The sequence below is a fragment of the Podarcis vaucheri genome, assembly GCF_965113315.1.
Source record: "Podarcis vaucheri genome assembly, chromosome: 7".
In the NCBI taxonomy this organism is placed as follows: Eukaryota; Metazoa; Chordata; class Lepidosauria; order Squamata; family Lacertidae; genus Podarcis; species Podarcis vaucheri.
Window position 1 is genome coordinate 68969901 of NC_138765.1, and position 27700 is coordinate 68997600.

At 48.1% G+C, this 27700-nt stretch overlaps 1 protein-coding gene across 3 annotated transcripts in view; it reads left to right on the forward strand.

The window, feature by feature from the left end:
- Positions 1 to 27700, forward strand: part of CAMTA1 (calmodulin binding transcription activator 1) — a 724612-nt gene that overhangs the window by 659332 nt on the left and 37580 nt on the right. For all 3 annotated transcript variants that reach the window (XM_082229744.1, XM_082229743.1, XM_082229745.1), the window contains exons 7-9: positions 16918 to 17058; positions 21500 to 23379; positions 26488 to 26614. In XM_082229744.1, coding sequence (XP_082085870.1) covers positions 16918 to 17058; positions 21500 to 23379; positions 26488 to 26614 — 2148 coding nt within the window. The remainder of the gene's footprint in view (positions 1 to 16917; positions 17059 to 21499; positions 23380 to 26487; positions 26615 to 27700) is intronic.

A 27700-nucleotide genomic window follows, 5' to 3' on the forward strand; every position in this document is an offset into this window, starting at 1 on the left:
GGGCGCCAAGCGCTCTCCTTGCCAGACAGGCCTGCGATTGGGTTCCAGAGCAGAGCCCTGCTGCTCAGTCCAGGAGCCAAGCCCATTAGCTTCATCACATTTCCACATAAATCACATTCTATCGCAGGCTTCACAGTTTGATTTCCTGATGTTTCCAAATTTCTCTGCCCTGAAGGAGATTAGCCTGTGATTGAATCTGAATGTGTTGCCTGCTCCTCCTCCTCCTCTCCTCCAGGAGTCCAGGGCAGGCTTTCGCCGGAGAGGCTTCTTCTTTCTCCTTCTCTCCCTCCCCCAATTCACCTGTTGCATAATGCAGCTCAGTCTCCTTCCTCCCACCCCAGTTACTTTCATTCTTCCAGGCTTCTGAAGCACAAACCTCCGCAGGTGAGCTTTGATTCCCTGCCCTGCCTCAGAGTCAACCCTCTTTCTTCTGGTTCCTGGACCTGGCTGAGCCTCCACTGCCACCAGGCACTTAATTACAGGCTCCAGGTGCTGCCTCCTTGGGGGCAGATTCAGGCAGAATTTATCAGCCCTCCAGAAATGGCTTTTAATTTCAGGCAGTGGAAGGTAACTTCCCTTGGCAAGGAAGGACGCCTGCTGTCCTGGCCACAGAGGAAGCTCACTGGGTAGGGCAGGGCAGATCATGCAGGTGCTTTGATCTGTTGGAAACGAAGTGGAATTAGCCAGCAGAAGAAACACAAGATAAGGGAATCTGCCTCTTAACTCCGCTATTTGTATATAGTGCCATCAAAGTGGGCGGCACATCACATCAAGGGTAGAGCCATGGTGCTCACCTGACCTTGGACTACAACTCCCATGATCCTCCCTGTCCACTGCCCATGCCGGCTGCTAGGGCTGCTGGGAGTCTGAGCCCAACAGCAGCATCTGAAGAAAGGAGGTTGGGGGGAACTGGTCTAGATTTTGAAAGCGGGAGGCAGGGCGTGTTGATGCGTGTCCATAATCACATGTGCACCCACACATGGATGCCAACGCATGTCACTACCAGGGAAGTTGTGCCATTCAGGATCTCAAGCCAAGAGTCGCAGTAAGCCACAGGGAAGGAAGGTGCATTCTACGTTATTAGCAGGGGTAGATCAGCCATAGGGTACAGGCTAGCTGCAGCTCTTGGTGAGCAACCCAATCTGCATGTATAGTATTACAAAACAGGAATCGGTTAGCAGGTCTGCAGAGTGGATACAGCTGAAGATGTACATGCTCTGAAGCTCAGATATGGCCTGAACTGACAGCTCAGTGGACGCGTCATGTGGAAAAGGGAAAGCCAGGAGAAAGGAGAGAGGCAGAGGGCAAAAGAGGTCTGGCAGGGAGCAACCGAGCCCTGGAGGCACATGTGGTGGGGAGGCGTGAAGAGAGACCCTGAGAGACATGATCAGAGAGAGAAAACGCCAAGGTGGGCCTATTCCAAGAAGTGCAGGAGGAGTACAAATTTTCTTTGCAGGCTAGACTTGTGTGGCTACCAAGGGTTGTGTGGTGAGGCAGCCTGGCTCTCCGATCAGAAGGTGGGTCTTGTCATGCACAAACAGCCAGAGGGAAGGCAGTGAGGATGGTAATGGCCGGAAGGAGGCAAGACATTGGAGGTTCCCTTGAGCCTTGCACAGGACAAGTGAACTAGAGGGTTCACATAGCACTGGGCCAGGCTGTTGCTGTTGGGTGGCACCCAGGGTGTGTGAAGGGGATAGATCTTGAAGCCTGGGTCAGGTAGTACTTGGGGTCAGGCAACATATTTGGAAAGGAGGAGCCCGCTTCCAGAGAGTTGTAGAGGGAGCTGCAGGGAGGTGTTATCATGAGCTAGAAACAGCGCGAGTCCCTGGCAGTTGGCACCTGTCAGCTACTTCCAAGCACTCGGCCTTCAGCCTGCCGTTGTGCTTAATTGTTTCCCCTCCTGCTCCCCACTATCCTTGCTTTGAGAGCTCTCCAAGCTGATCTGCAGATGCCCTTGGAGGCATCTGGTAGCTGAAACAAGATTAGCAAAGCAGAACTCCGTGTGCTCCAGCCAGGCCATCTGATCAGCAGCACTGCAAGGCAGCTGAGCCAGGAGAGCTGCGATGGTGGCCTTGACACTGCCACCATCTTTCCAGTTCTGTAAAGCAAGACCCCAGAGGGTTGCAGGTTCTGCGTCAGTTGTAGCTGTGGTGGGGCCTCTCCCAGGCTGGCAGGAATCCATATTGACCGAGGATGCTTGATGGCATGTGTGGAAATAGCCACCTAAACTAAAACGTTAGGCAGATTTGGATGGCTTTGCTCTGGCAGAACATTAAAAGAATGCAAGGGAAGGCAGAAGATAAAGGAAAGGCCAGCTGGGTTTTCGCAGCAGGCTGCCACAGACCCTGAGATTTAGTCACACTTGCTTTTCTCTGGGTCTCATACCTTGGGTGCTGCTGTCACAAATTTTACCGACTTTACAGGTTGTTGTTGTTATAATGGAATTGTGAAAATTTAGGGCCTGTGCTTCCCCTCTGCCTTGCCCTGAGGACCAATTGCCACTGTCACAGCACATGTGGTGTTTAGTCCTGAGGAGTGCTCCAGTCTCAGTTTCCAAAACCCCAAGCACCAGATTTCCACAGACAAACAGTCGGCTGCTCTGCGTCTCAAACAGTTTTTCTTTAGCACTGCCGTTTTTTCACCCGTCATGGCATCCAAGCATCATGTGGCCTCCAAAGTATTTGCTTGCATAACATGGATTTGTTGGGAAGGCAAGGAATGGGTTGATGGGAAGTGCCAGAAAGAGAATGCAGAAGGTGCACTAGACTTGGTTGATGGAAGTGAGATAACAGCGACTAGGATATTTAAGTCCAGGACAATATAGCAGTTAATGGAAATTGTAGCAAACTTTTCAATGTGGCCATTTCTGGAGCAGGATTCAGAAGTTCTGAAATAGCATTACTCACCCATCATTTCATTGGTTGGTTGGTTGGTTGGTTGGTTTAAAGTATTTTTTCCATAGGAATTGTCATCAACACAACATGTCAACATTTATATAATACATAAAATTTCAAGCTTAAACAGAGCACAATTTGCTGTTATTATGAAGGAAAAAATATTGTCCTGCTGAAGACTCAGCATTACTAACTTAATATAACACGATCTGGATCATTCTTAGGGAAATACAAACCGAGGCATTGCATTTGGCCACAACCACTAATTTTTGCTGTATTCAGCAAAACTGTTCCATCTTCTCCAAAAGCAGCTTTTGTCCCTTTGCTTCTGTTTCGGAATAACCAGAAATGGAACTCAAGGCAGCTCACAAAAGTTAAAACAAACACAAATAAAACACAGAAAGTCTTGTAGTGGCCACCAGAAAGGTCCTCTCCTGCGTCCCCACCAAACATGCCTGTGAGGGGGGTGGGACTGAGAGCAGGGCCTCCCCAGAAGATCTCAGAGCGTGGGCAGGTTCATATGGGAGAATAATGTCCTTCAGATAGCCTGGGTATGTAAAGATCTTTATAGGTCATAACCAGCACTTCAAATTGTGTCCAGAAGCAGACCAGAAGGCAGTGGAGCTGTTATAAGAAGGGATTCATATTCTATCCCCAGCTAATAGTCTGGTTGCAGCTCTCTAGGCCAGCTGAAAGTTCCAAGCACTTTTCAAAGGCAGTTCCACATACAGTATTCCAGATGTGGTGAAGCTAAGGTGTGTGTCACTGGGGCCAGATCAGACAAATGCACTCCTGGCCACCACACAGACCTGAGGCATGCCCAAACTGCCTTCAAGGGATATCCCCATCCATTACAGCCCTATTGTTCCACTTTCTGACTGACCAAGAGCACCTCTGTCTTGCCTGGATCAAGTTTCAATTTGTTCACCCTCCTCCAGTCTGTTGCTGATGACAGATGTTGGTTTAGAGCCAAGGCAGCTTCCTTGGATTTAGGTGGAAAGGTGAAATAGAGCTAGGTGTCATCAGCATACTGGTGCCACCCAACCCCAAAACTCTGGAAGACCTCTACCAGCGGATTCATGTAAATGTGAAATAACCTGGAGGACAGGACAGAACCCTGTGGCACTGCATAGGCCAAAGCATCAAACAGGAGTCCCTCAGTGCCAGCTTCTGGTTTGCTCACCCAGGAAGGCATGGAGCCACTGTAAAACACTGCTTTCAGGTCCCATCCCAGCAAAGTGGATCAAACAACTATCATGGTTGATGGTTTCAAAAGCCGTTGAGAAGTCCAGCTGAACCAACTGGGACACACTCCCCCTGTCCAATTTCTGGCATAAGTCATTCACCAAGGTGACCCCAAGCCATCTCTGTCCCAGAAGAGGCCTAAAACCATGTTGAAATTAATCTAGAAAATCCATCTCAACCAGAAACCTCTGGAGATGCAGTGCCACCACATGCTTCAGTACCTTGCCCAGAAATGGATTATTGGAAGCCAGTGGATAATTATCCAACATGGTGGGATTCCAATACTGTTTTGAAACATCACATTTCCAGCAGATGGCGGGGATCACCTCTCATTTTGGCATTTCCAGCACATGGTAGAGTGATTTTTTATTAATCTTTTCTATCTAGACCAGATGGTTATATATATATTTTAAAAAACCTACTACTACTACTGAGTTTTAAAACTCATCATTCTTCTGGGAGCTTTTGATAATGATGATGCTTCATTACACGTATTAGTTGCCTTCTACCAAAGCCTCAAGGAGACTCACAAGAAGATGAAGTTGCTACCCAGGAGGACTCCCCTGCGAGCGCCTGAGGGCCCTAGTCCTGCCACTCACCACCTGGCCTAGGGCAGGGCCTGACGGGCTCCATAAAGGACTTCTGCTGCTGCTGCTGCTGCTGCTGCTGCTGCTGCTGCTGCTGCTGCTGGGCAGAGAGGGCTCCATCTTTGTTTTTGTTTTTTGTTTATAAATTGCTGCTATTTTTTTACCTCTGTAATTTTAAACTGTGATATTAATGCTGTATTTTTGTTTTAGATTTTGATTTATGTGGAAATTGTTTTCCATTTGGTTGTGTATATTCTGGATGTGGTTTATTTGTTGTTCATGACTTTTGTAATTATGTAAATCTTGTCATGTTGTAAGCCGCCATGTTGTAAGCCGTTTTTAACTGTGGAAAGGCAGCATACAAATAAAATGATGGTGGTGATGATGATGATGATGATGTTTAAAACAATACAAACCATCAAGGACCACCCTAGTCTAGATGAATTCATGGATGAGAAGGCTCCCAACCACTGATACTGTGCTAGCTAAGTGGAACCTCCATGTTCAAAAGCAATGTACATCTCTGGGTACCCAGTGCACAAACACCATCACCTCCATGCCCTGCTTGTAAGCTTGGAAGAGGCACCTGGCCAGCAGCTGTCAGAACATGAGACCGAGAATTGGACAGGCCTGGAGTGGGTCTGCATGAGATTGGATCTTGGAGGTCCTGCATGAAGTGTGTGATGTGAGTGTGTGGAAGTTCTCCAGGCAGCTGAATGTTGGAAGACTCGGGACAGATAAAAGAAAGTTCTTCATGCCCCAGAGTTAAATGATGGAACCAGCTCCCACAGGAGGCAGTGATGACCACCAACTTGGATGGTGTTAAAAGAGGATTGGAAAAATTCATGAAGGAGAACAAGGCTGTCAGCGGCTACTAGTCATGGTGACCATGCTCTGCTTCCACTGTGTGGAAGGACATCAAGCCTTCACATTGTGATTTGGGTATAGATCTGTCCAAGACTCTTGTTTCTTAAGGTTATTGCATTTTAGGATGCCCACCACCACCACCTATCAGCCAGAATCTCTTCTGAAGCGATCAATAGGGCATTCTGCTTACATATGGAGCTAACAGCTTTTTATATGGATGACAAAGTTGTCACAACTGGTTAATAAGAAACCACAGGGAACTAGCTTTACAGGGGAAATGCAGGAAAATCATTCTTGCTGAAGTCAAAACCTTTGACGTGCCGTGCTCTGTTCTTTCACCTACTCTCCCACCTTTGTGGCAACTTTCTTTTTACACACCAAAAGAGAATATAAGAATATAAGAGCTGAACGTGCTCCAGTCTATGACAGGCCCAGATCCTTGCAGACCCCAGACCCTTACGTTCTGCACCCACAACTATCAGAGGCAGTAATGGTTCTGAATACCAGTTCCTGGGAACCACAGGAGAGAAGAGTGCTCTTGTGTTCAGGGCCAGCTTCCCAGAAGAGGCATTTGGTTGGCCACTGTGAGAACAGGACGCTGGACTGGATGGGCCCCCTTTGGCCAGATCCTGCAATCTCTTCTTATGTTCTCAATACCACCCATTGGGCCAAAGGGCTTCCCCGCCCTCCCCGCAAAGGGATCGTCTTCATCTGAGCCCTCAGTGACGTTGAATGTTCAGGGAACTCTCTTGTCACACACGACGTTGTCTGCTCTTTCGCACAGTGTTGTGTTTGACAACTGAATCTCTCTCCGCCTTCCACGCTGCACTTCCGCGCATCAAAAGCCGAGCTCGCACCTCCAGCAAATGCTGCTCCGTGTCAGTCATCCGTAATCACTGTGTTCTTGTTTTCTCCTAATTATTCAAAGCACAGACCTGAAACAGCCAACGGAATTCTTAAGTCTGTAATCTTGGTGATTATAGAATATTTAAAGGGTGGGGGTTGACCACTAACAGCAAAAGCTTTCATTTATGTATCAAAGCAAGCAGAGCCTCATCATTGCCTGGTCAAGGAGCTCCACCATGTGGCTGGCAGTAAGAACGATTCTCTTTTTTCCCCCTATAAAATTGGGGCTGGAGGAGTAGGGGTTGTTTTCACACTGCACTGCTTCACCCAGCGAGCGTTCATTCTCTCTTGATTTGTTTGTGGGGAAGTGAGACGATGTTGCAAGGATTATCCCCCATTTTCCTGTCCCTTTCCTTATCGCATTCATGTTGAGCGGACCAGGGAGTGGATCTGTTGCTCAAAGTCTCCCACTTGACCGCCGCCTGAATTTGCTAATAGGCAATTGAATCCTACTCTGAAAATAATGACTGTCTGCAAGTGCCCCGAGCCTACCAAATCAGGATTTATTATCTGCACAGGGCATTCAAGGCTTGAAAACTGTTCCGGCTTCAATTTCTTTCTAATCGCCATAGAACCCTGGCATGGGCCACAATGCTCATTCATATTACAAATGCCTCTTTCTTTATCTCCCTCCCTCCCTCTGGGTCTTCTGTATTGGCAGCACTCGGGTATTTGTATAAATAGCAGGGATAGGGATGCCTAGCAAAGAGCTGTCAGAGATCAAGCCGCCACAGGCAGATCTTCCCGGTCAGGTCACACATTTAGCAACATGCCCTGAGGTGTTGCAAAATCCAGGGATGTGCCAGTGTTTGTGAACTGTAGTTTAGAGAAAAGGTGAGTAAAAGGTTGCATGATATTTATTTGTTGATGTTGTTGTTTATTTCATATAATTTATACACCCGCTTGATTGGAAAAAGAAACCGACAACAACCTCAAAGCAATTTACAAAAAGACAAAACAAGAAAATCAAGAAGAAAAAATCACAACCATACTTTAAAACATGCAAAAATTTAAAATACTAAAATGTATTTGTCAGGGCCTCAGGAACAGAGGCATAGGGGAGAGAGGAAATGGAGAGTGAAGGGGAAGAATCGGAGGGCAGCGTAGGGGGGTATAGCGGTGACCCGAGAGATTCCATGAGCTCCTCCAGCGAATCAGGAGATTCCCAGAAGGAGGCGCCTATGGTCAGGGCAAGGGGGGCCAGCGGGGACTCCCAAAACAGCAGCTGGAGATCAGGGCCAGCTTCCCCACCAGAGCATAGTGGGGGGGAGGAGTCCCAGGTGTCAGAGCCAGCGTCTCCTCCAGCGGGGAGAGAAGAGGAGTCGAGACTGACCACACCTCCACTGGGGAGTGGGGGAACGGAGGGGAGGTCAAGTACAGCTAGCCTCCCCGAAGGGGGAAGCAGTGACAGGAGCAGTGTAACGGTCAGGAGGAAGGTTGCCAGCTGGTCGCGCGCGCCAAGTTCAAATGTACAGGCGTGCGGGACAGCAGAAAGCCCGGATCGGGAACCAGGTCCTAAAGCCCGCCGGAGGCAGGGGGAAGACTCAGGGGACTCAGCGTCAGAAGAGTCTAGGAAGGGCGAGACCCCAGCTGACAGGCGGACCCAGAGGAGGAAAGAGCAGAGGAAGAGGTGGAGCAAGGCTAGAGTCTTAAACTGGTGTATGGGGGGAGGAGACTCAGACGGAGCTTCAGCGGTCTAGAGTTTCAGACGTAGAGCTGCACGCCGCGGCTGTGAGAACGAAAATGAACTTCAATAAAGACTTTTGTATATAACAACGAACTGGCGTTGGTCCTTTGTGAGCTGGGACCTAGGGCAGCTCTGACAGTATTAAAATGAGCTCAACTTTCTAAGTATCTGGGTAAAGGTAAAGGGACCCCTGACCATTAGGTCCAGTCGTGGCCGACTCTGGGGTTGCGGCACTCATCTCGCTTTACTGGCCGAGGGAGCTGGTGGCAGGGGGTTCCAAAGTTCAGGTGCTGCCACACTCAACAATCGAGTTCTTACAAATGCGGAACGGGTATTATGTGGCACCTGTAATGGTGCCAATTCCTCTCTCTCCTTCTTCCCGTTGAGACATCTGGTTGGCCACTGTGAGAACAAGAAGCTGGAGGAAGAGGAGGCAGAGATGGGCCCCCTGTGGTCGGATCCTGATCCAGGTGCTGCTGCTGCTTCAGGACACTTCTTGTTCTTAGGTGTGATGCTGATGCTGGGAATCAAAAGCAACCAGCAGCTAAGAACACTTTATTTTTCAAAAACCGTTTGTTTATTTCCCCCCCCCTCCATTTATATCCCACCTTTCTGCCCACTTTGAAACAGAGGGAAAGTGCTCCTTGCTGAGACGTTTGCTTTATAATTTTCTCTCTTAATTCGAGAGCCAACTCAAAGAACCATTTTGTGATGGGACAGCCTATAAATAACAGGCAAACCGGCCTTTAGGCAGGCAGGCAGGCAGGGGTGGCCTCTCTCGTTCCGGAGATGCTTTGCAGGCTGAGCCTGCCTTTCCGGCCTGGAAGCAGGGAGAGGTGTCCCAGGTGTGCCACAGCCAAGCCAGTGCTTTGCTTTTGCTGATGTCGAGCTTGTGGGTTTGTGGGAAGCCATAAAGGGGCCTTGCAATGGGCACCAGAGGAGGAGGAGGAGAGAGGAATTAATGGCTCCTGCCGCAGGAGTCGTAAATGAGCCGTGTGGCAGCCGCTCAGCACTTCGCCAGTTTGTGTACCTGGTATAGAGATTCAGGAGAGAGCACCAAACTAGGAGGGGAGTTTCTGCACACACACACACACACACACAAAATCCCCTGTTTGCCAGCCCAGGAGCAACTGAGCAAGGCCTCCGATGTGCCAGAGAGTAAGGAGGACCGGCTGTGATGTGGACATCACCACTGCCCGCTGCTCCCCTGTGGCCCATCACTGAGAACCTCTGACTTTGAGATTGTAGTCCTAGGCCCACCTACTTAGGAGTAAACCCCGGTGAGCTCAATGTCACATTCTCCAGAATAGAATTGTTTAGATGACTCAGAAGTAAACAACAGAACAGACATCCCCAGCCAAACCACAAGAAACACCTCTGTTTCAGCAGCTCACCCAACACCACTACACACAATATACACACACTGTCTCAAAGGCGCGCACACACACACCTTCCTGACCAAGCCTATTTCTCCAGAGCAGCTCTTCCCAGCCTGGTGTGCTCAAGCTGTTTTAGACTACAACTCCCATGATCCCCAGAGTACAGTTGGGGCTTATGGGAGTTGTAGTCCGAAAAGCCTGGAGGGAACCGGGTTAGCAAAGGTTGTGCCAAAGGGACTCTAGTTGCCCATCTGGGAAACAGCCCTCTAGAGTAATCCTCAAAGCCCCGTGTCTCCGAAGCGAGGACAAATTGTTTCCAACACTTTTAATATGCTTGGAAAATTACGACCAGGAAAGGCTGGGTTGGGCCTGCAGTGCAAATCAGCTGAGAAACTTTAATAAGGAGTAAGGGCTGCTTGAGTTTTTCACTCTCCTTGGTCCTGAAAGTAGAACTTTTAAACACAGGCATCTCCCCCACTTGTGTGGGGTTTTGTTTCCGGGTGCCGGGTCTTTAAGTAAAAGCGTGCAGAGTAGGGAACACCATCTAAAAAAACCTGTCAATGCCCTCTAAACCTCTGGAAATCCTTTTAAAAACCAGCCGCGCTTACCAAACTGGCATGAATGGTGGCAATATGACTGTCTTCCTCATTGCTGGAGGACAATGTGGAAACAAGGCAGGTAGACCAGTCCCCCATAAGCGCCTGGCTATGATTCAGAGGTAGACTAATACCCTGCATTGCTTGGCTGTGACCATTTTCCCTCCCTTTTTGCCATGTTTTTGCGGTTTTCCTGCTCTTTTCCTGGCCTTTTTTTGCCTTTTTCACGCCTTTTTGCAGTTTAAGTCAATTTACTTCATTATTTCTCAACGCGTATAGGCAGTCGTGTGTGGGTCGAATGTGCATAAATGGGGAGAGGCCTGTAAATGTAAGAAAATGGCAAGCTTCTGGTTCTTCTACTATCCCATAACATTTGTAGTGTCTTTTCTGCACTATCAGGCCCTTTATTTGGAATTTACTGTTTAATAACTGCAGCCCCTTCCGGATATGGACCTGGCATTCCACCAGAGGCTCGTTTCTCTCTCTCTCTCCCTCCCTCCCTGCCTCTCTGACACTCAAAATATCTGCATGTTATGGAAGCCTTCTTCCTGCAAAGTGCAGCCTATTCCCATTGTTTTCGGTGCTTTCTCCCCTAATGCAAAGCTTTTGTAGATAGATCGATAGTTATTTTTCGCTCTATAAGACGCACCAGACCACAAGACGCACCTAGTTTTTGGAGGAGGAAAACAAGGAAAAAAATATCCTGAATCTCAGAAGCCAGAACAGCAAGAGGGATCGCAGCGCAGTGAAAGCAGCAATCCCTCTTGCTGTTCTGGCTTCTGGGATAGGTGCACAGCCTGCATTCACTCCATAAGACGCACACACATTTCGCCTTACTTTTTAGAAGGGAAAAAGTGAGTCTTATAGAGCAAAAAATACGGTACTGTCTGCCCCTTTTGGAGACCAGAACTATACCCCGCACTTGAGAAGTGTGTAATCCAAGGGATCATTTCATTCCAAGCAGGTCAAATTGGGTCAGTCTGCTGCGATAAATGGATAGGATGACTTTCTTCCTGTCCCTGGTCCCCACCAGTTACTTGCTCAGAGCTCCGCGATTAACCCTGGTGAAGCCGAATGCTTTCAGCTCGGCACCACATGGCTCAGAAAGGCCAATCTCTTTAGGCACTTGGTTTGGGAGACGAACGTGATGGCGTTATAGCCGCAGGTCCCAGACCTTCACAAAGAGGCAGCTACAGTTCTAATTGCCTTTTTGTAGTTAAAAGAAAATGCTCTGCCTTGCTTGACCCGCAGCTGCAATTAAGGAGCAAATGACAGACTCCGCCGGGTTTCTAAGGAGATCTTGGAATGAGCAGCGGTTGTTGGAGAAGAAAGGCTTGCAAAAGGAACCCCAAACAGGGATATTGTTTCAAGTCTGCTCGCTCAGCAATGCACATCTAGGTGGGTTTTCACAACCCACAAAAGGGTGGGAGACACCTCATGCCAGGATTTGAAAGTTGTTATTGTGTAGGTGTTGGGAGGTATGAAAAGAGAAATCTAATTAAAGTTTAATCCATTTGAGAAAAACCAGAAGCGATCCCTTTATTTCTGTCAGTTAAAACTTGTGGGGAGTCTGGAATGAAAAGGCACATGCTACTTTTTCAAATGGGCAGTCACCAAGGAGACCCCGGCTGTTGTGTGTCCACAGTGAGGGGCTTTGGAGACAGGGTAGTACTTTTTTTCTTGGAAATGTAAGAACACAGGAGAAATGGGGGAAGCTGCTTTATACTGAGCCCAGCAGCTCATCCAACTTCTGACCAGCAGTGGCTGCCTAGGACAGGGGTCAGCAAACTTTTTCAGCAGGGGGCCGGTCCACTGTCCCTCAGACCTTGTGGGGGTTTTGAATATTTGAATATTTTGAAGAAGAAAAATGAACTAATTCCTATGTCCCACAAATAACCCAGAGATGCATTTTAATTCAAATAACCCAGAGATGCATTTTAAATAAAAGGACACATTCTACAGTGGTACCTCAGGTTACAGACACTTCAGGTTACAGACGCTTCAGGTTACAGATGCTTCAGGTTACAGACTCCGCTAAACCAGAAATAGTGCTTCAGGTTAAGAACTTTGCTTCAGGATGAGAACAGAAATCGTGCTCCGGCGGCGCAGCAGCAGGAGGAGGCCCCATTAGCTAAAGTGGTGCTTCAGGTTAAGAACAGTTTCAGGTTAAGAACGGACCTCCGGAACGAATTATGTACTTAACCCGAGGTACCACTGTACTCATGCAAAAACATGCTGATTCCCGGACCGTCCATGGGCCAGGTTTGGAAGGCGTTTGGGCCAGATCCAGCCCCCAGGCCTTAGTTTGCCTACCCATGGCCTAGGATTTCGAACAGGGGTTTCTCCCCAGCCCTCCCTGAGAGGGTATGCCAGGGGGTGAACCTGGGACCTTTTCATGCAAAACTCGTAGTCTACAGCTGAGCTGTGGCCCTGCTTCTCACATGTGTGGTTTTATATTTCCATGGAAGTCATAAAGACAGGAATGGCTACATAAGGGTCATGGGGTAAGCCACAAAGTCCTAGTCTGAAGGTCAGGGAGTTTTAAGTAAGCCATTATTTTATTTTATTTTATTTTAATATATTATATTATTTCCAAACAGTTGTAACCAGGTCTGTATTGACTATTTTCAATCCCAGAGCAAGGAACAATGAGAACAATATTCTCTGAGCATCGGCCCCAGAGATGATAAAAAAAATGCTGCCCTGCTTTACAGGGCTGTTGTAGATGTTACTGCAGTCATATATGTATGTAGCACAGAAATGTGTTTCTCCCCAGCTGATATCATATGCCCTTTTAAAATGTGGTTGGGATTGTTGGGGGGGATATTGGGTTGTTGTTTTTATTTTGATTATATATTTTGTGGTTTTATATTTTGTGGGTGTGTCGTTTGTGAGAGACGGAGGGAGAGTTGTATGCATGGCTGTGCATAGGTGAAATGGATCTGTGTGAAAGATGATGATGATGATGATGATGATGATGATGATACCCTGCCCATCTGTGCGGCTCCCAATAGAATATTAAAAACACAATAAAACATTTAAAACTTCCCTAAACAGGGATGCCTTCAGACAGATGCCTTTGTCTCTGGTCTATATGTGTGTACATGAGAGAGTATGTGTGTGGTGCAGCTGCATTGTATAATAATAATAATAATAATAATAATAATAATAATAATAATAATAATAATATAATACTACCCTATACCCGGAGGTCTCAGGGTGGTTCATAGAACAAAATCAAAATATAAGACCACAAAATAAATAATCAAAATAGAAACAACAACCCAATAACTCACCCACCTCCAAAAAAACACATTTTAAAAGGGCATAGGATCTCAATCAAATCAACCAAAGCCCTGGTTAAAAAGGAACTTTTTTGCCTGGTGCCTAAAGGTGTATAATGAAGGTGCCAGGCGGACTTCCCTGGGGAGAGCATTCCACAGATGGGGAGCCACTGCAGAAAAGGCCTGTTCTTGTGTTGTCACCCTCCAGATCTCTCAAGGAAGAAGCACAAAAAGAAGGGCCTCAGAGGATGATCTCAGGGTCCGGGTAGGTTCATATGGGAAGAGGCATTCCTGAGCCACTTAACGCTTTCTAGGTCAAACCCAGCACTGGTTTTTTAAAAAACATTTTTCATTTTATTGAAGAAATTGTAGCATAATCAAACATTCAAATTACATTTTTCAATTTCAGCTAACGACTTCCCCCAACTTCCCTTCCTGATTTATAGCATATCTGTTTCTTCTGCTTATAATTTTGTATTCCTTATATATTAAAATTAAGGTTGTATCATTTATCTATTCTTCTCATTTTTACCTCATAATTATACTTTCTGTTTGTATTTGTCCGTTGTAAGTGTATTACTCGAATCCTCCCAGTGAGTTCATTTCAGTGCATTGTTTCTGTATATACATCATAAAAGGTTCCCAATCTTTTTTAAAGTTGTTATTGCCCTTATCTTTAAGTCAGTTAGCTTCGCCATTTCAGCGTATTCCATCAACTTTTCTTGCCAATGTTTTTTCACTGGTATTTCGTCACTTTTCCATCTTTGGGATAGCAAAATTCTGTCTGGGTTTGTTTTGTTTTTTGCAAACCCAGCACTCTGAATTGGGCCCAGAAACTAATTGATAGACAGTGCAGTCAGACCAGGATCAGTATAACGTGCTCAAACTGTCTTACTCTGGTGAGCAACCTGGCTGCTGAATTCTGCACTAGCTGAAGTTTCCGAACCGTCCTCAAAGGCAGCCCTACGTATGATGCATTGCAGTAATCTAACCTTGAGATTACCAGAGCACAGACAACGGTAGTTAGGCTATCCCTGTCCAGATAGGGGCGTAGCTGGGCCACCAGCCGAAGGTGATGGAAGGCACTCTGAGCCACTGAGGCCGCCTGAACCTCAAGTGACACCAAACGATCCAGGGGGATGCTTCTGTTTCGCTATTTATTCATCTCTCTACCCAAACTCCAATGAGATCTGGTGTGCTTTCCAAGCAGTTTTGATCTTCCAGCCTTTCCGGGAGGGAGGTGGCAATGGGCTGTTTTATTAACCTTCCCTTCATAATGCTCTCTCTCCCCCCCCCCTTCCCACTGATTCATTATGTGTCAGGAAGCCTAGCGTGACATGTTAAAAGCCATCTTGATAGTATTTTATATTCAGTGCTAACAACTCACTGGCTCAGAGGAGGTTTTCTTTAAAAAGCCGGGGGTGGTGGGGGGTTGCGCTGCGCAAGGAAAGCGAGACAATCTGCATATTGGATGTGCCAAGACAGTCGGTAATTTACATTAAGCATCCTGAAATTCTCTCCCTGCAATCTGTCACCCTTCAGTGGGTTTTCATCGTATAACCTTCACAACAGAAGGGGGAGCAGCAGCAGAAAAAAGCTCATTTGGAGGAGAAGGAGCAGCAGCCTTGCTTGGTGACCCAATGAGGGAAAGGTGGGGCGTGGGGACAGGATTTGTGGCCCAAAGAACAGCAAAGTTGAAGGCCGGCATTGTTCTTCTTCAGAGAGCTGGGGATGGACCAGTGGAGAAACCTCTCCCTATTCTGTACAGACTCAGAGCCAAATTGAAGAGGCCTTGCAAGGGTTTCCCCCCATCACCTCACGAAACACTGCCGTACTTTCTTGAGCAGCAAAAAAGGGTCCCTTCCAACTTTATGATTCCATCAGCAGCAGGATGCAGAACCGTACGTGCACTGCAAGGGAAACATAGCTCTGGAATCTGTGATGTCACACCTTTGCACTCAGACCAGAAGCTGTCGCAAGCCCAAGGATTCCAGAGCCCCTGCAAAGTTGTGTCGGAAGCAGTGGTCCCTCAGGCCAGCCATTGATTAAATATTGGCTCTGAACTATTTGCACACAGGCTATGCAAAGCTTAAAGGTAAAGGGACCCCTGACCGTTAGGTCCAGTCACGGACGACTCTGGGGTTGCGGCGCTCATCTTGCTTTACTGGCCAAGAGAGCCAGCATACAGCTTCCGGGTCATGTGGCCAGCATGACTAAGCCGCTTCTGGCGAACCAGAGCAGCACATGGAAACACCGTTTACCTTCCTGCCGGAGTGGTACCTATTTATCTACTTGCACTTTGACGTGCTTTCAAACTGCTAGGTTGGCAGGAGCAGGGACCAAGCAACGGGAGCTCACCCCGTCGTGGGGATTCGAACCACCGACCTTCTGATTGGCAAGCCCTAGGCTGACAGACTAACCCCACAAGCTGGAAGCAAAGACATATTTCACAGATGTGTTTGAAGGATGGGTGTGGTGCCTACTGGCTAGTGCGTATGATGTCATGACTGGAGCCTAATGCTGAAGAGTCTTTAAAAATTTGCTTCCTTTTGTTTTCATCTGTTGTTCTGCTCTCTGCCCATCTACAGCTCCTTCTCTCCTGCCACTTCAGTATCATCTCCTTTTCTCTCAAAACACACCTTCTCTTTCCAGGACTTCCTTCCTTTCTGGCCTAACACCTAATATGCACCAGGTGAAGACAGATAGTTTTCCTCCTCAGCTTCAAGTCTCTGCCTCTTGCCTGTTTATCTAAGCAGGGCTGCAACTAAAACAAGGGAGGCATCTGAAATTCTCCTTGTTTTGGTTCCAAAGTTGAACTGAAGGACCAGGAATCCTCTGTAGTTCTCTTTTTTTATTTTCAGGTGGTGCGCAAAGGGCCATGCATGCACACATCACCACAGCCTTCAATGCATCACACACACACACATTTGCATTACTGACCTGATTGCACCAAGACTCTGTTTGGGCGGAGGTTGCCTCTCTGCACTTGTGTGCATGGCTGAAACGCAGCAAAGGTCACCTGCAGGAAACCATGTGCATAATCATGCCAAGAGCGCTTTTGCAGGGGGGGGGCACAGAAGAAAAAGAAAAAAAGAATTATCCCTGCACATATTTCTGTAGGTTGGTACACAGATGGGTGGGGAGAATGCAAAGAAGCTGAAGGGAGTTGAATCTTTGGCAAAGGGTGTACACTCCTGTCCTGGGATTTATTTTAGGAGTTGTTCCAGCAAAGGAGGAGTGGGAAGCAGGGCAAAGCCCCCTGGAGAAACATGAAAGGGGAAAGGGGGCATCCTCTCACTCCCAACTCTAATTACCCTAATGGGAAATGAGGTGACGAAGCATGTGGTTCCGCACAGTCTATTCCCAACCAAAGATCCTCCAGAGCAAAGGATCTGCCAGGACGTCGTCAGCTGCTGCTGCTGCTGCTTCCACCTCACCTCTTACCTTTCTCTCTCTCTCTCTCTTTCCACAGTTCACGGCATCAAGTGGACATGCAGCAATGGGAACAGCAGTTCGGGCTTCTCTGTGGAGCAGCTGGTGCAGCAGATCCTGGACAGCCACCAGACCAAACCGCAGCCTCGGACGCACAATTGCCTCTGCACTGGCAACTTGGGTGAGGAGCAGGAGCTTGCAGGGCAAAAACGTTCTGCACTCTCCCAGTTTTGGAATGCCACAAAGTGCTGGATTTGTGGGAGGGCGGAATCAGGGTGGGATGTAGGTTGGCGGGTGTAATGCGTATGGGTTGCTCGCGCGTAAGTTGCCGCCTCTCCAGGCTTTGTTGCCTTGCTAAACCTTTCAGTCTGGGCAGCCCTTCACTTCGTGGCTGCCTCAGTCGCTAGCAGAATCCGTCAGTGGGCATTTCTTAAATCTTTTCCAACATAAAAGTTGTTTGACACCCAGTCTCCTCCTACTCTCTCTGCGCGGAAGTCTTCTGTGCAGGGTGGGCGTGGGTAGCGGAGGACCCGTGCTCTCCCCGCTGGTGTCCGGTGAAGAGTCCTGGAGCCCTCTCGCCGATTCCCCCATCAGCTCCTCTATATCCCTGGTGTTGCGCTGATTTGCTTCCCCATCTGCGGAGCTGCCTCTCTCCCTGCTGGGCCCTTCTCCAGCATCATTTGAGAGCCTTCCCTCCACCTCTAGCTCCAATGTCAGTTCCCTGACAGCGGGGAAGCAAGGCAGCTGCTTTGCATGCAGGAGGGTCACAGGGCTAGGAAGCTCCTCTGCCTGAAAAACTTGAAGAGCCACTGCCAGTCCATGTAGACAACACTGGCATGGATGGACCAATGCTCTGACTCTGTACAAGGCAGCTTCCTGTGTTCAGGGCCAGCCCAAAACTGAGATAAAGTGAAGCAACTACCTCAGGTGGCAGAATCCACAGGGGCAGCAGATTCTGGTGTAGACCATTATTCCTCCTTTGTTCCTGATGTCAAGCTTCACTTTCCCCTTCTTCCCTAGTGGAGAGGGGAACACCATTTTGTAGTTCATTTCAAGTGTCAAAATGTCTTGGGCCAGTCCTGCCTGCGCTTCCCATGTCCCTATGGGGCAGGAGGGGTGAAGGGCTCTTAGCCATAATACCTTAAACAGGACCCTACATTAGAGAGACGGCAGACATGAGAGGTGGACAGATCAGCCGATTTCTAGGTTACTTGGGGAGGTAACTTCCAGTTTACTGAGCATTCAGCCTGATTTGCTGGTCGGGAGGTCACATTATTTTGTCAAAGTAAGTATTATCCTTCACTTCCCAGCGTATTTGCTGGTCACTTTGCTTAATGCAAAAAGCCCGGTCTTTTGACTTGCACAGACCTGTTTCCTTTTTAGGAAACAGGTCTGTGCAAGAGCTGGAAATTGACTATAATTGCATGGCCTGCGCTTGCCAGGATATGACTGAATCCTCACCCCACCAATAAAAGGGGACATTCTGTATGTGCCCCAAATTTCAGATATACATTCTGTCCTGTTTCTTCTTCAGACTATAAACCTCTTTTAAATAATCACACAAAGAATTGCATTATTTTTGTATATTTTATCTTAAAATATGTGTTTTGAACACATTTTATTCTAAAATGCTTACTTTTGAATGCATTTTAACCTAAACTATGAATCTTTTTTATGATTTTCAGATTTATACATTTCAATAATTTTACATTTTAACATTTCAAAACTTGACTTCCTTCCCCTTCTTTCTGTGGTTCCTTAAATTCTTTTAATTTATACTCTCCTCCCTCTTGTTCTAATAAATTCCTATGTTGTTTTTTTTAAAGATATTTATTGAAATTTTCAAAATGTTACAAAAAATAAAAAATAAAATAGAAACAGAAGAAGGTACAAAGTAAAAATAGTTGACAAAGTAGAAAAAGAAAAAAACAAACCCCTTCCCACCATATGAGTAAAGATTCAAAATATAAAAAGTGACCCAAAAAAAAGAAAAATACAAAAATACATCACAAACCGTTAAAAACATTTAAAAACAAATTCATTATTTTCAGATCCTTAACTGTCATTGCCTTCTTTCTTAGACCTCCTCCTCCTCCCTTTCTTTGTATCCTAGTTATTAATTATCCCAGCAAATCCTTTCCATGTTTCATAATATTCTGTCATTGCATTTCCCTAAACTGTTTTAATCTTATCTTTCTATAATAAAATAAACCTTAAAGCTTAAAACTTAAATCTTATCCTTACCAACTTCTCTTAACCATAATATTCTTTCATAATTCTTTAAACATCTTTGCTAAAGCCAAGTAATTTCATTCCAACATTTTTCTAACATTCATCAATTTTATAAAGCAGTTCTAATGGTAGAGAAAAGAGATACAAAGAGATCCAATCTTCATCCAACGTCCCTTCCTCCTGGTTCCAGGTTTTGTCAGTCCTTATTATCCCGTCGATCTAGCCCATTAACCTGGCAACCTTATATCCGAGGCCCTCAAGTCTCTTCCATGTCCCTTCCATGGCTCTTCTTCATATTTGTAACTGTATTTTCCCTTGTCTCCTGCTCGTGGTAGCTCCAGCTTGACAATGTTTTTAACCCTTCTCGACAGATCAGCCCCTTTTCCATGTTCAACACTGAATTCCATATAGTATTTAAAAGCATGTTTCAATGACCCTCCAAAATTAAGAGCCCCCACAGTCCCAAACATCTCACGGCCCATTGCCATATTTGAAAAGTCCAAACATCCCAGCATAGGGGGGTCAATCCAGCCCTCCATTTCCAAGCCAAGCCAGACTTTTCCTTTCCAAATCTGACTTTTTCCAAGTTCATTTGTCAAATCCGAAAAATCATATTCCTGTTGGGCCTGTTCTGTCAAGACACACTCCTGATTTAATTCCTGAGTGGTCTCCACATATTTTCCCACTGTCTGTTCAAAATTTCCCACTGCCTGTTCAAAATTTCTAATCGAAGTTGCCATCCAATTCACCTTCTCATGTAATTGTTCCAGTAGGGCATTTGTTTTATAAAGAGCACACAACAAAGCTTCTGAATACATTGTCCTGCAAGGTCAGATGCCTGTTCCCACGGTTGTAATCTGTAACAGCTGCCGGCTCCCTGGAGTTAGTTACAGTTTCACAGACTCCCTCATCATCATCAACCTTTTTCACAGACTCCCTCTAGGGGGGAAACTTCTACTTGTTCTTGCAACAAAGTTTCAAGAACAAATAGAAGTTTCCCTTTTTAAGATACTTTGTCCATATATATTCCTTTAAAATGCGAAAGGGAACAGTGGAATCCCTATGTTTCTCTTCTTTTAGCTATCTGTCAAAAACACTTGTCTTTGGTCAATGAACTTCAAACATCAGTCCTGACACCCCACTCCAGGATCAGGACGGAGGAAAGTTACTTTACTTTAAAGTCACTTTAAACAGTCCAAAAAGATCCCACCCCCTTCTCCTGCTGTCGAAGGGGGGTTCCACAATTTTAAATGGTGAAATCCAATCTTTTAAAAACGATTTTCTGAACTCTAGTTTAAATTGTCTTTGCTTTATTCTGTTTACAAAAGAACGGAAGGCTAACTTCCTGTTTAGACCTTCCCGTTCCGTACCAAATTAGAGTAGGTTTTTAAAATCCAATTCTTTCCTGCTCGCTAGTCCTTATTTGATGTCCAATTGTTCAAAATCTAAGTACTCACGGGTGCTTATTTTAAAGTCCAAATTGTCCCAGGAAAAAGGCAGCGCTCTCCAGCAACGGCTATGCGGCTTCGCTCCACGGAAATAGCAGTTGACTCACAGCACCGCACCACTTCCCCCTCTTCACTTCGGAGCCCGTTAGTGGGTTCCTTAGCGGGTTGGGGGGGCGCTAAAGGTGCCCGCCGAGTCCCATGGTCACAGGCTTCATCCACCTGTGATTTTTAAAAGGGTCCCCACTTCGCCGTAGCGGAGAAGACCCGTTTCCCGCGGAGCTAGTCCCTCCAGTTCAGAGGGAGTCCGCCATTACCGGTGGCGCCACCCCGGAAGTTCTAATAAATTTCTATGTTGTCTACCCTTCTATCATATTCTTTTTCTTTACTGCTATAGCTTCCAACAGTGAGAGCCAAAGTGGTGTTTTTACCTTTGATAAATGTTTGTATTTATCCCATACTCTATACAAATTTTTCCTAATTATATGATTTGTAAATCCTTTATGTACTTTCACCTCTTCATACCATAAATAAGCATGCCAACCAAAAATATTATCATGACCTTCTAAGTCTAGAATATGTGAATTCTCTAATGTCACCCATTCCTTCAACCAACAAAGACAGGATGCCTCGTAATATAGTCTCATATCAAAATCAATGGAAAGCTGAGTTCCCTCTGGCCCATGTCTTAGTCCAAGAGGCACAAATCCAGCTGTAGGCAAAACATGTTCAGGCTGAAGCTCTGAATCCCCCAACAGGTTGATCCTTTCATGGTGCTTTTGCCCATCTTGATCTTGCTCTAAGGCTGACGGCTGTAGAAAGCTTCAGCTGTTCAGTCCCAGCCATCCCTCTGCACTAGAAAGTAATACAGAGAAACTTCTGGCATAAGGACCAGCTGTCTTGTGTTCCAGTCCGCAATTAACTTTCTGTTTCTACTTGGGACAGGCGCAGGTAGCAGTGTGCACCACAAGTGCAACAGTGCCAAACACCGCATCATCTCACCAAAGGTCGAGCCGAGGTCAGGCGGGTACAGCGCCCACTCCGAGGTGCAGAACAACGATGTCTCCGAAGGGAAGAACGAGCACAGCCATGGCAAGTCCTCCAGCCGGGAGAAAAGGAATGGCAAAGTGGCCAAGCCAGTCCTGCTGCATCAGAACAGCACAGAGGTCTCCTCGACCAATCAGGTGGAAGTTCCCGACACCACGCAGAACTCCCCCGTGTCCATCAGCAGTGGGTTGAACAGTGACCCCGATGTGGCGGACAGCCCAGCTGTCACCGGGGTCTCCAGCATGGCCGTTGCTTCAGTGATGGGCAACCTGTCGCAGAGCGCCACGGTCTTCATGTCGGATGTGACCAGCGAGGCCGTCTACACAATGTCACCCACCGCAGGTCCCAATCAGCACCTCCTCTCCTCGGACGCAGCTGCCCAAGGGCTGGTCCTGGCCGTGAGCTCGGATGGCCACAAGTTCACCTTCCCCACCGCCAGCAGCTCAGAGGGCCTATCCATGCTGCCCGCCAGCGTCTCCGAAGAGCTGGTGCTCTCCACCACTCTCGACAGTGGCCGGAAGATCCCAGAAACCACGATGAATTTCGACCCGGACTGCTTCCTTAACAATCCCAAGCAGGGGCAGACGTATGGAGGAGGAGGCCCCAAGGCAGATTGCCTGGGTCCCAACATCAGGCAGTCACCCACAACAGAGCGCGGGTTCAACTTCAGCGCAGCCCTCACCAAGGAGATTAAGACGGAGGACACGTCCTTTGAGCAACAGATGTCGAAAGAAGCGTTCTCCTCCTCTTCCTCGTCCAACTCGCTCACCCTTACGACCGGTTCCAGTTTGCTCCCGTCCGGCGGAGGCCTCAGCCCCAGTACCACCTTGGAACAAATGGACTTTAGCGCAATCGATTCCAACAAAGATTACTCCTCTGGTTTCAACCAAGCAGTCCAGAGCCCCCACGTCCACCAGACCCCTTCCCCCAGTTTCTTCCTGCAGGATGCCAGCAAACCTCTGCCTCTGGAGCAAAACAGCCACAACAACCTGAACGATGCAAGCAGTTCCTTTGTCAACCCTTTAGGGCTCCCCAACGTGAAGACAGAGGCTTCCTCCCAGAGCACTTCCAACTGCAACGGCACGGTGGAAGCTCGCATCGAGTCCACCTCTTCGCTCCAGCTCATGCAGTTCCAGGCAAACTTCCAGGCTATGTCGGCCGAGGGCGAGGTCCCGATGGAGACCTCTCCGCAGGCGGATGGGAACGAGAACCTGCTGAAGACGGGGGAGCTCCAGGCCTGTGGTGGGACAGAGCACTACATGCAGCCTGAGACCAACGGGGGCAGCTTGCGGAATGGGAACAGCCTCCCCATCCTCCAAGGGAACATGGTGCAAGGCCTCTACCCAGTAGCCCACCCGGGTTTGAACAACTCCTCCAACATGGAGCTGAGCTTGGACCACTTTGACATCTCCTTTAGCAACCAGTTCTCTGACCTGATCAATGATTTCATCTCAGTGGAAGGTGGGAGCAACACCATCTACGGGCACCAGCTGGTATCAGGCGAGAGCAGTGGGCTGTCCCAGCCGGAGGACACCAACCGGGCCTCCTACAGCCAGGCAGAGATGTGTATCCCCTGCTGCAGCCCCCAGCAAGCCAGCCTGCACCTCAGTAGCAGCACAGAGAATGGGGCAAGCACTCTGGCCTACATGCACGTGACTGAGGTGGTGTCGGCGGCGGCAGCAGCTGCTGCTGCTGCTCAGGGCACCCTGGGCATGCTCCAGCAGAGCGGGCGCCTTTTCATGGTGACGGATTACTCACCCGAGTGGTCTTATCCAGAGGTGAGCTGCTTGGCTTTTCAGCCCTTGGTGGGTTTTTGGCAGTGCTATTTTTTCTAGAAAAAGAGGTGCAGGAACTCACCATGATGAACACCTTCCTTGTTATCTTAGAATGGCAAAGGTGCCCACCTGAGAGATGCCAGAACTGAGTTCCAGTGAGTTGCGGCTGGGGGGGGGAGTCCTGGGTTTTGGAAATGAGATCATTTGGCCTGCCAAGGAGGGGAGGGCCCCACCTCTCTACCTGACTGTCCCATCTGTGCTCCAGGGAAGTTGGAAAGGAAGGAAATCCAAAACCACAGCATGCAAGGGAGAGGGAGCTTCTGCTGTCAGAGGTTTATGCCTCTGAATGCCAGTCCTGGGAGCCACAAGTAGGGAGGGTGCTGCTGCTGCTGTTGCTGTTGTGCTCGTGTCCTGCTTGTGGGCTTCCCAGAAGAAACATCTGGTTGACCACTGCGAGAACAGGATTCTGGGCTCATTGGGTCCCTAAGACCTGATCAAGCTGCTGCTGGGCTCCTCTGGTGCTCCTATATCCTTCTTTCCAATAGGCATTACAGTCTCTCATTCCCACCAAGGCCTCTGTCCCTCCCTGTTTTAGGCTGAGAGAGAGATTGGGGTTATTGGGAGTAGGTAGGTGAGGGACACAGGTGGCGCTGTGGGTTAAACCACAGAGCCTAGGACTTGCCAATCAGAAGGTCGGTGGTTCGAATCCCTGCGACGGGGTGAGCTCCCGTTGCTCAGTCCCTGCTCCTGCCAACCTAGCAGTTTGAAAGCACATCAAAGTACAAGTAGATAAATAGGTACTGCTCCGGCGGGAAGGTAAATGGTGTTTCCGTGCGCTGCTCTGGTTCGCCAGAGTCATCCTGGCCACATGATCCGGAAGCTGTACACCGGCTCCCTTGACCAATAAAGCAAGATGAGTGCTTCAACCCCAGAGTCAGTCATGACTGGACCTAATGGTCGGGGTCCCTTTACCTTTACCTTTACCTTTACCTTTTAGGTAAGTGACACAGTTGCCAGCTTCAGCCTAGAAATATTTTGAACCGGCCAGAATGCTGCCCTGCTACCCGGTCACCTGTGTAGAACATTTGTCTGGGCAGAAAAGTGCAAAATGCACCTTGGATGAAAGGCAGTTAGAGAGCTGGCCTCCTGGCAGTGCCACGCAGCCAATCAGCTTTAGCCACATGGTGACATCACAAAACCAAACCAGACTGGGCAGGTGTTCACTGAATGGGTGAACATTTCCGCCCTGTTTCCTAAAGCCATTCATCTTAACCCCAGAAAAGAGCAGTCCATCCCCCAGAGCAAAGTGCCTGCGTGTTGATGGGATGCCTTTCATGAAACACATCCTTCTGTGTTACCTTTCTCCAATGGCACGCCAAGACTCCCAGGTTGGCTACTAAATGTGCACTGGCCAAGGTGCTGCAACCAGACCTGCTCACAGCACCCACACTTTTGACTCTTTAGAGAAGTAGATTTGAAAAGCATTAACAAAGTGTGTGTTGAGGGCCTCCCAATCCAAGCTGGTAAAATTGCTTTTTTGAAAAGTGTTTTCCTGCCTTTCTGCCACTGGGGGTCAGCACAGGAGAAGCATATTTCGGTTTCTCTTCAGGTTTTTAGATCTCCTGCCCAAATGTGGCATTTCCTCTTCAGCAGAAACCAATGCAGGGCGGCTCTGCAACCTGAAGATGTTTCTTGTCCTACTTGCTTGGACAGAGGCAGCAGTGGGACAGAGGCCTCTCCTTCCCCCGGCCCACATTTGATTCTCTCTCCCAGGCAACTTAGGCTAAAACAAGTCCTCCCTTCAGAGTCAAGGGTCAGTTTTCTTTGCAGAATAAGCAGCAGCTGCAGGAAGCTACCGTGGGTTGCCCCACAGAGCCATTTCTCACTGAAAATGCCCACAGTGTCTTTTCCTCCTAGTGAGTCAGGGCACAATGTTGTTCTGAAAAACAGGCAGAGGGAGAGTGAGTTAAGATGACCCTCCCCTGTTGCTGCTCCTCCAGGCTCTTTTACATTTTTTAGCAGAATCAGGAGACTGTGACCCACTTCTGTCTCGTACTCTCTAGCTGGGCCCTGAGAATTTCAGCCTGACTCAGGAGCTGCAGGCGAGGGGAGAGGGACCTTTTCAGCAGCGGCTCCCTTCTTCTGGAAGGGCTTTGGAAAGGAAGTCTGAATGTCTCTCTCCTGTGTTGTGGTTCCAGTATTGATGGATTGGTTTTTATTTCTCCTGCTTCCTTCAAGGGGCTTTCCTTCAGGTGAAATGGCAACAAGCTTTGAGGTCCTTATTGGGAAGAAAGCTGGGCGGTGAACATGCCTGATAACATTCATCAGACAATAGGTTGCTGCATTGTCCATTCTTTCAGATGGGGAACTGAGGCAAATAGCGACTTCTCTAGGCCACAGAGTCAACTGAAGCCAGGAGTGGTATTTGAACCCCTGCTGGTGGTGTCCAATGCTAGTCCTACTCAGAGTAGGCCCATTGAAGTTAACAGAAATGAGCAACTTAGGTTCATTATTTTCAGTGGGTCTACTCTCTGCATAGGTCTTAGCTGAATACCAGCTCACATCTGCCCTGTTTACACTTAGCTTCCTGTCTACTAGGTGGCATTGGTTGCAGGACTTTGTTGGAGGAAATAAGGAAGACAGTATCTGATGGTGCGGCACATGGTTGTTCTCTGGTTCCCACAAAGCTAGCCTTTGCTGAGTGATGCCTTTCCAATGTTTGGGGCTACAATATGGCCGTGACAGCTGGGGATGATGGGAGTTGTAGTCCAAAGCCTCGGTGGGGCACCTCGAACCACACACAGCTCCACACTTCCAGTTCCCAACTGAAAGCCACCTCTTAGATAGGGGAAGCCCTCCTACCTCGCCATGGAGCCCTGCCTGCTTTCCTGGTCTTGGTTGTCCCACATGCAGCAGGCATTGGCCGCCAGGGCTGAGAGCCCCTTGACATCCATATGACTCCTGCTCTTATTTCCTCCCTCTGTGGCAAATGCCAGTAACTTTGTGGGGCAGGAGGAGGAGGGAGCCCCTGAGAGGAGGCAGCCAAGAGTGGTCCAAGATTGACTCCTCCTGACCCCCATTCCCTGCTCTGCTTGCTTTTTTCCTCTGCAGGGGGGCGTGAAGGTGCTGATCACAGGGCCCTGGCAGGAGGCCAGCAATAACTACAGCTGCCTGTTTGACCAGATCTCAGTGCCAGCCTCCTTGATACAGCCGGGGGTGCTGCGCTGTTATTGCCCAGGTGAGAAATCCAGGAGTGTGTGTGTGTGTGTGTGTGTGTTAAAGCCACTTTGCTGGAGGCATTGCATCAGAAAGAGCTGGGGCACCTTTTCACACTTGTAATGCTTGCTTCAGAACTCAGGAGCCACTCTGCTGCTGAATAATAATAATAATAATAATAATAATAATAATAATAATAATAATACCCCTCCCCCCAATCTGGCTGAGTTTCCCCAGCCACTCTGGGCGGCTCCCAATCGAGTGTTAAAAACAATACAGCATTAAATATTAAAAACTTCCCTAAACAGAGCTGCCTTCAGATGTCTTTTAAAAATAAGATAGCTGCCTATTTCCTTGACATCCGATGGGAGGGCGTTCCACAGGGCGGGCGCCACTACCGAGAAGGCCTTCTGTCTGGTTCCCTGTAACATCACTTCTCACAATGCCAGAAGGCCCTCGGCGCTGGATCTCAGTGTCCGGGCTAAACGATGGGGTGGAGACGCTCCTTCAGGTATACAGGACCAAGGCCATTTAGGGCTTTAAAGGTCAGCACCGACACTTTGAATTGTTCTCGGAAATGTACTGGGAGCCAATGCAGATCTCTCAGGACCGGTGTTATGTGGTCCCGGTGGCCACTCCCAGTCACCAGTCTAGCTCCCACATTCTAGATTAATTGCAGTTTCCGGGTCACCTTCAAAGGTAACCCCACATAGAGCTCATTGCAGTAGTCCAAGCAGGAGATAACTAGAGCATGCACCACTCTGGCGAGACAGTCCACAGGCAGGTAAGGTCTCAGCCTGCGTACCAGGTGGAGCTGGTAGACAGCTGCCCTGGACACAGAATTAACCTGTGCCTCCATGGACAGCTGTGAGTCTAAAATGACTCCCAGGCTGCACACCTGGTCCTTCAGGGGCCAGTTCAAGCCTTTGGCTTCCAACCGCAGCATGCCAGGCTCCTGGAAACCTATGAGTTGGGGAGGAGTAAGGAAGCCCTCCCCGCCATTCGTTTCCAGCATCTGTTATTTGTAGGGACACGGCCTCTGAGCATGGAGGTTCAATTTGACTGTCGTGTCAGTAGATCTGTCTTCTGATCTGTTGCTTTTCATATA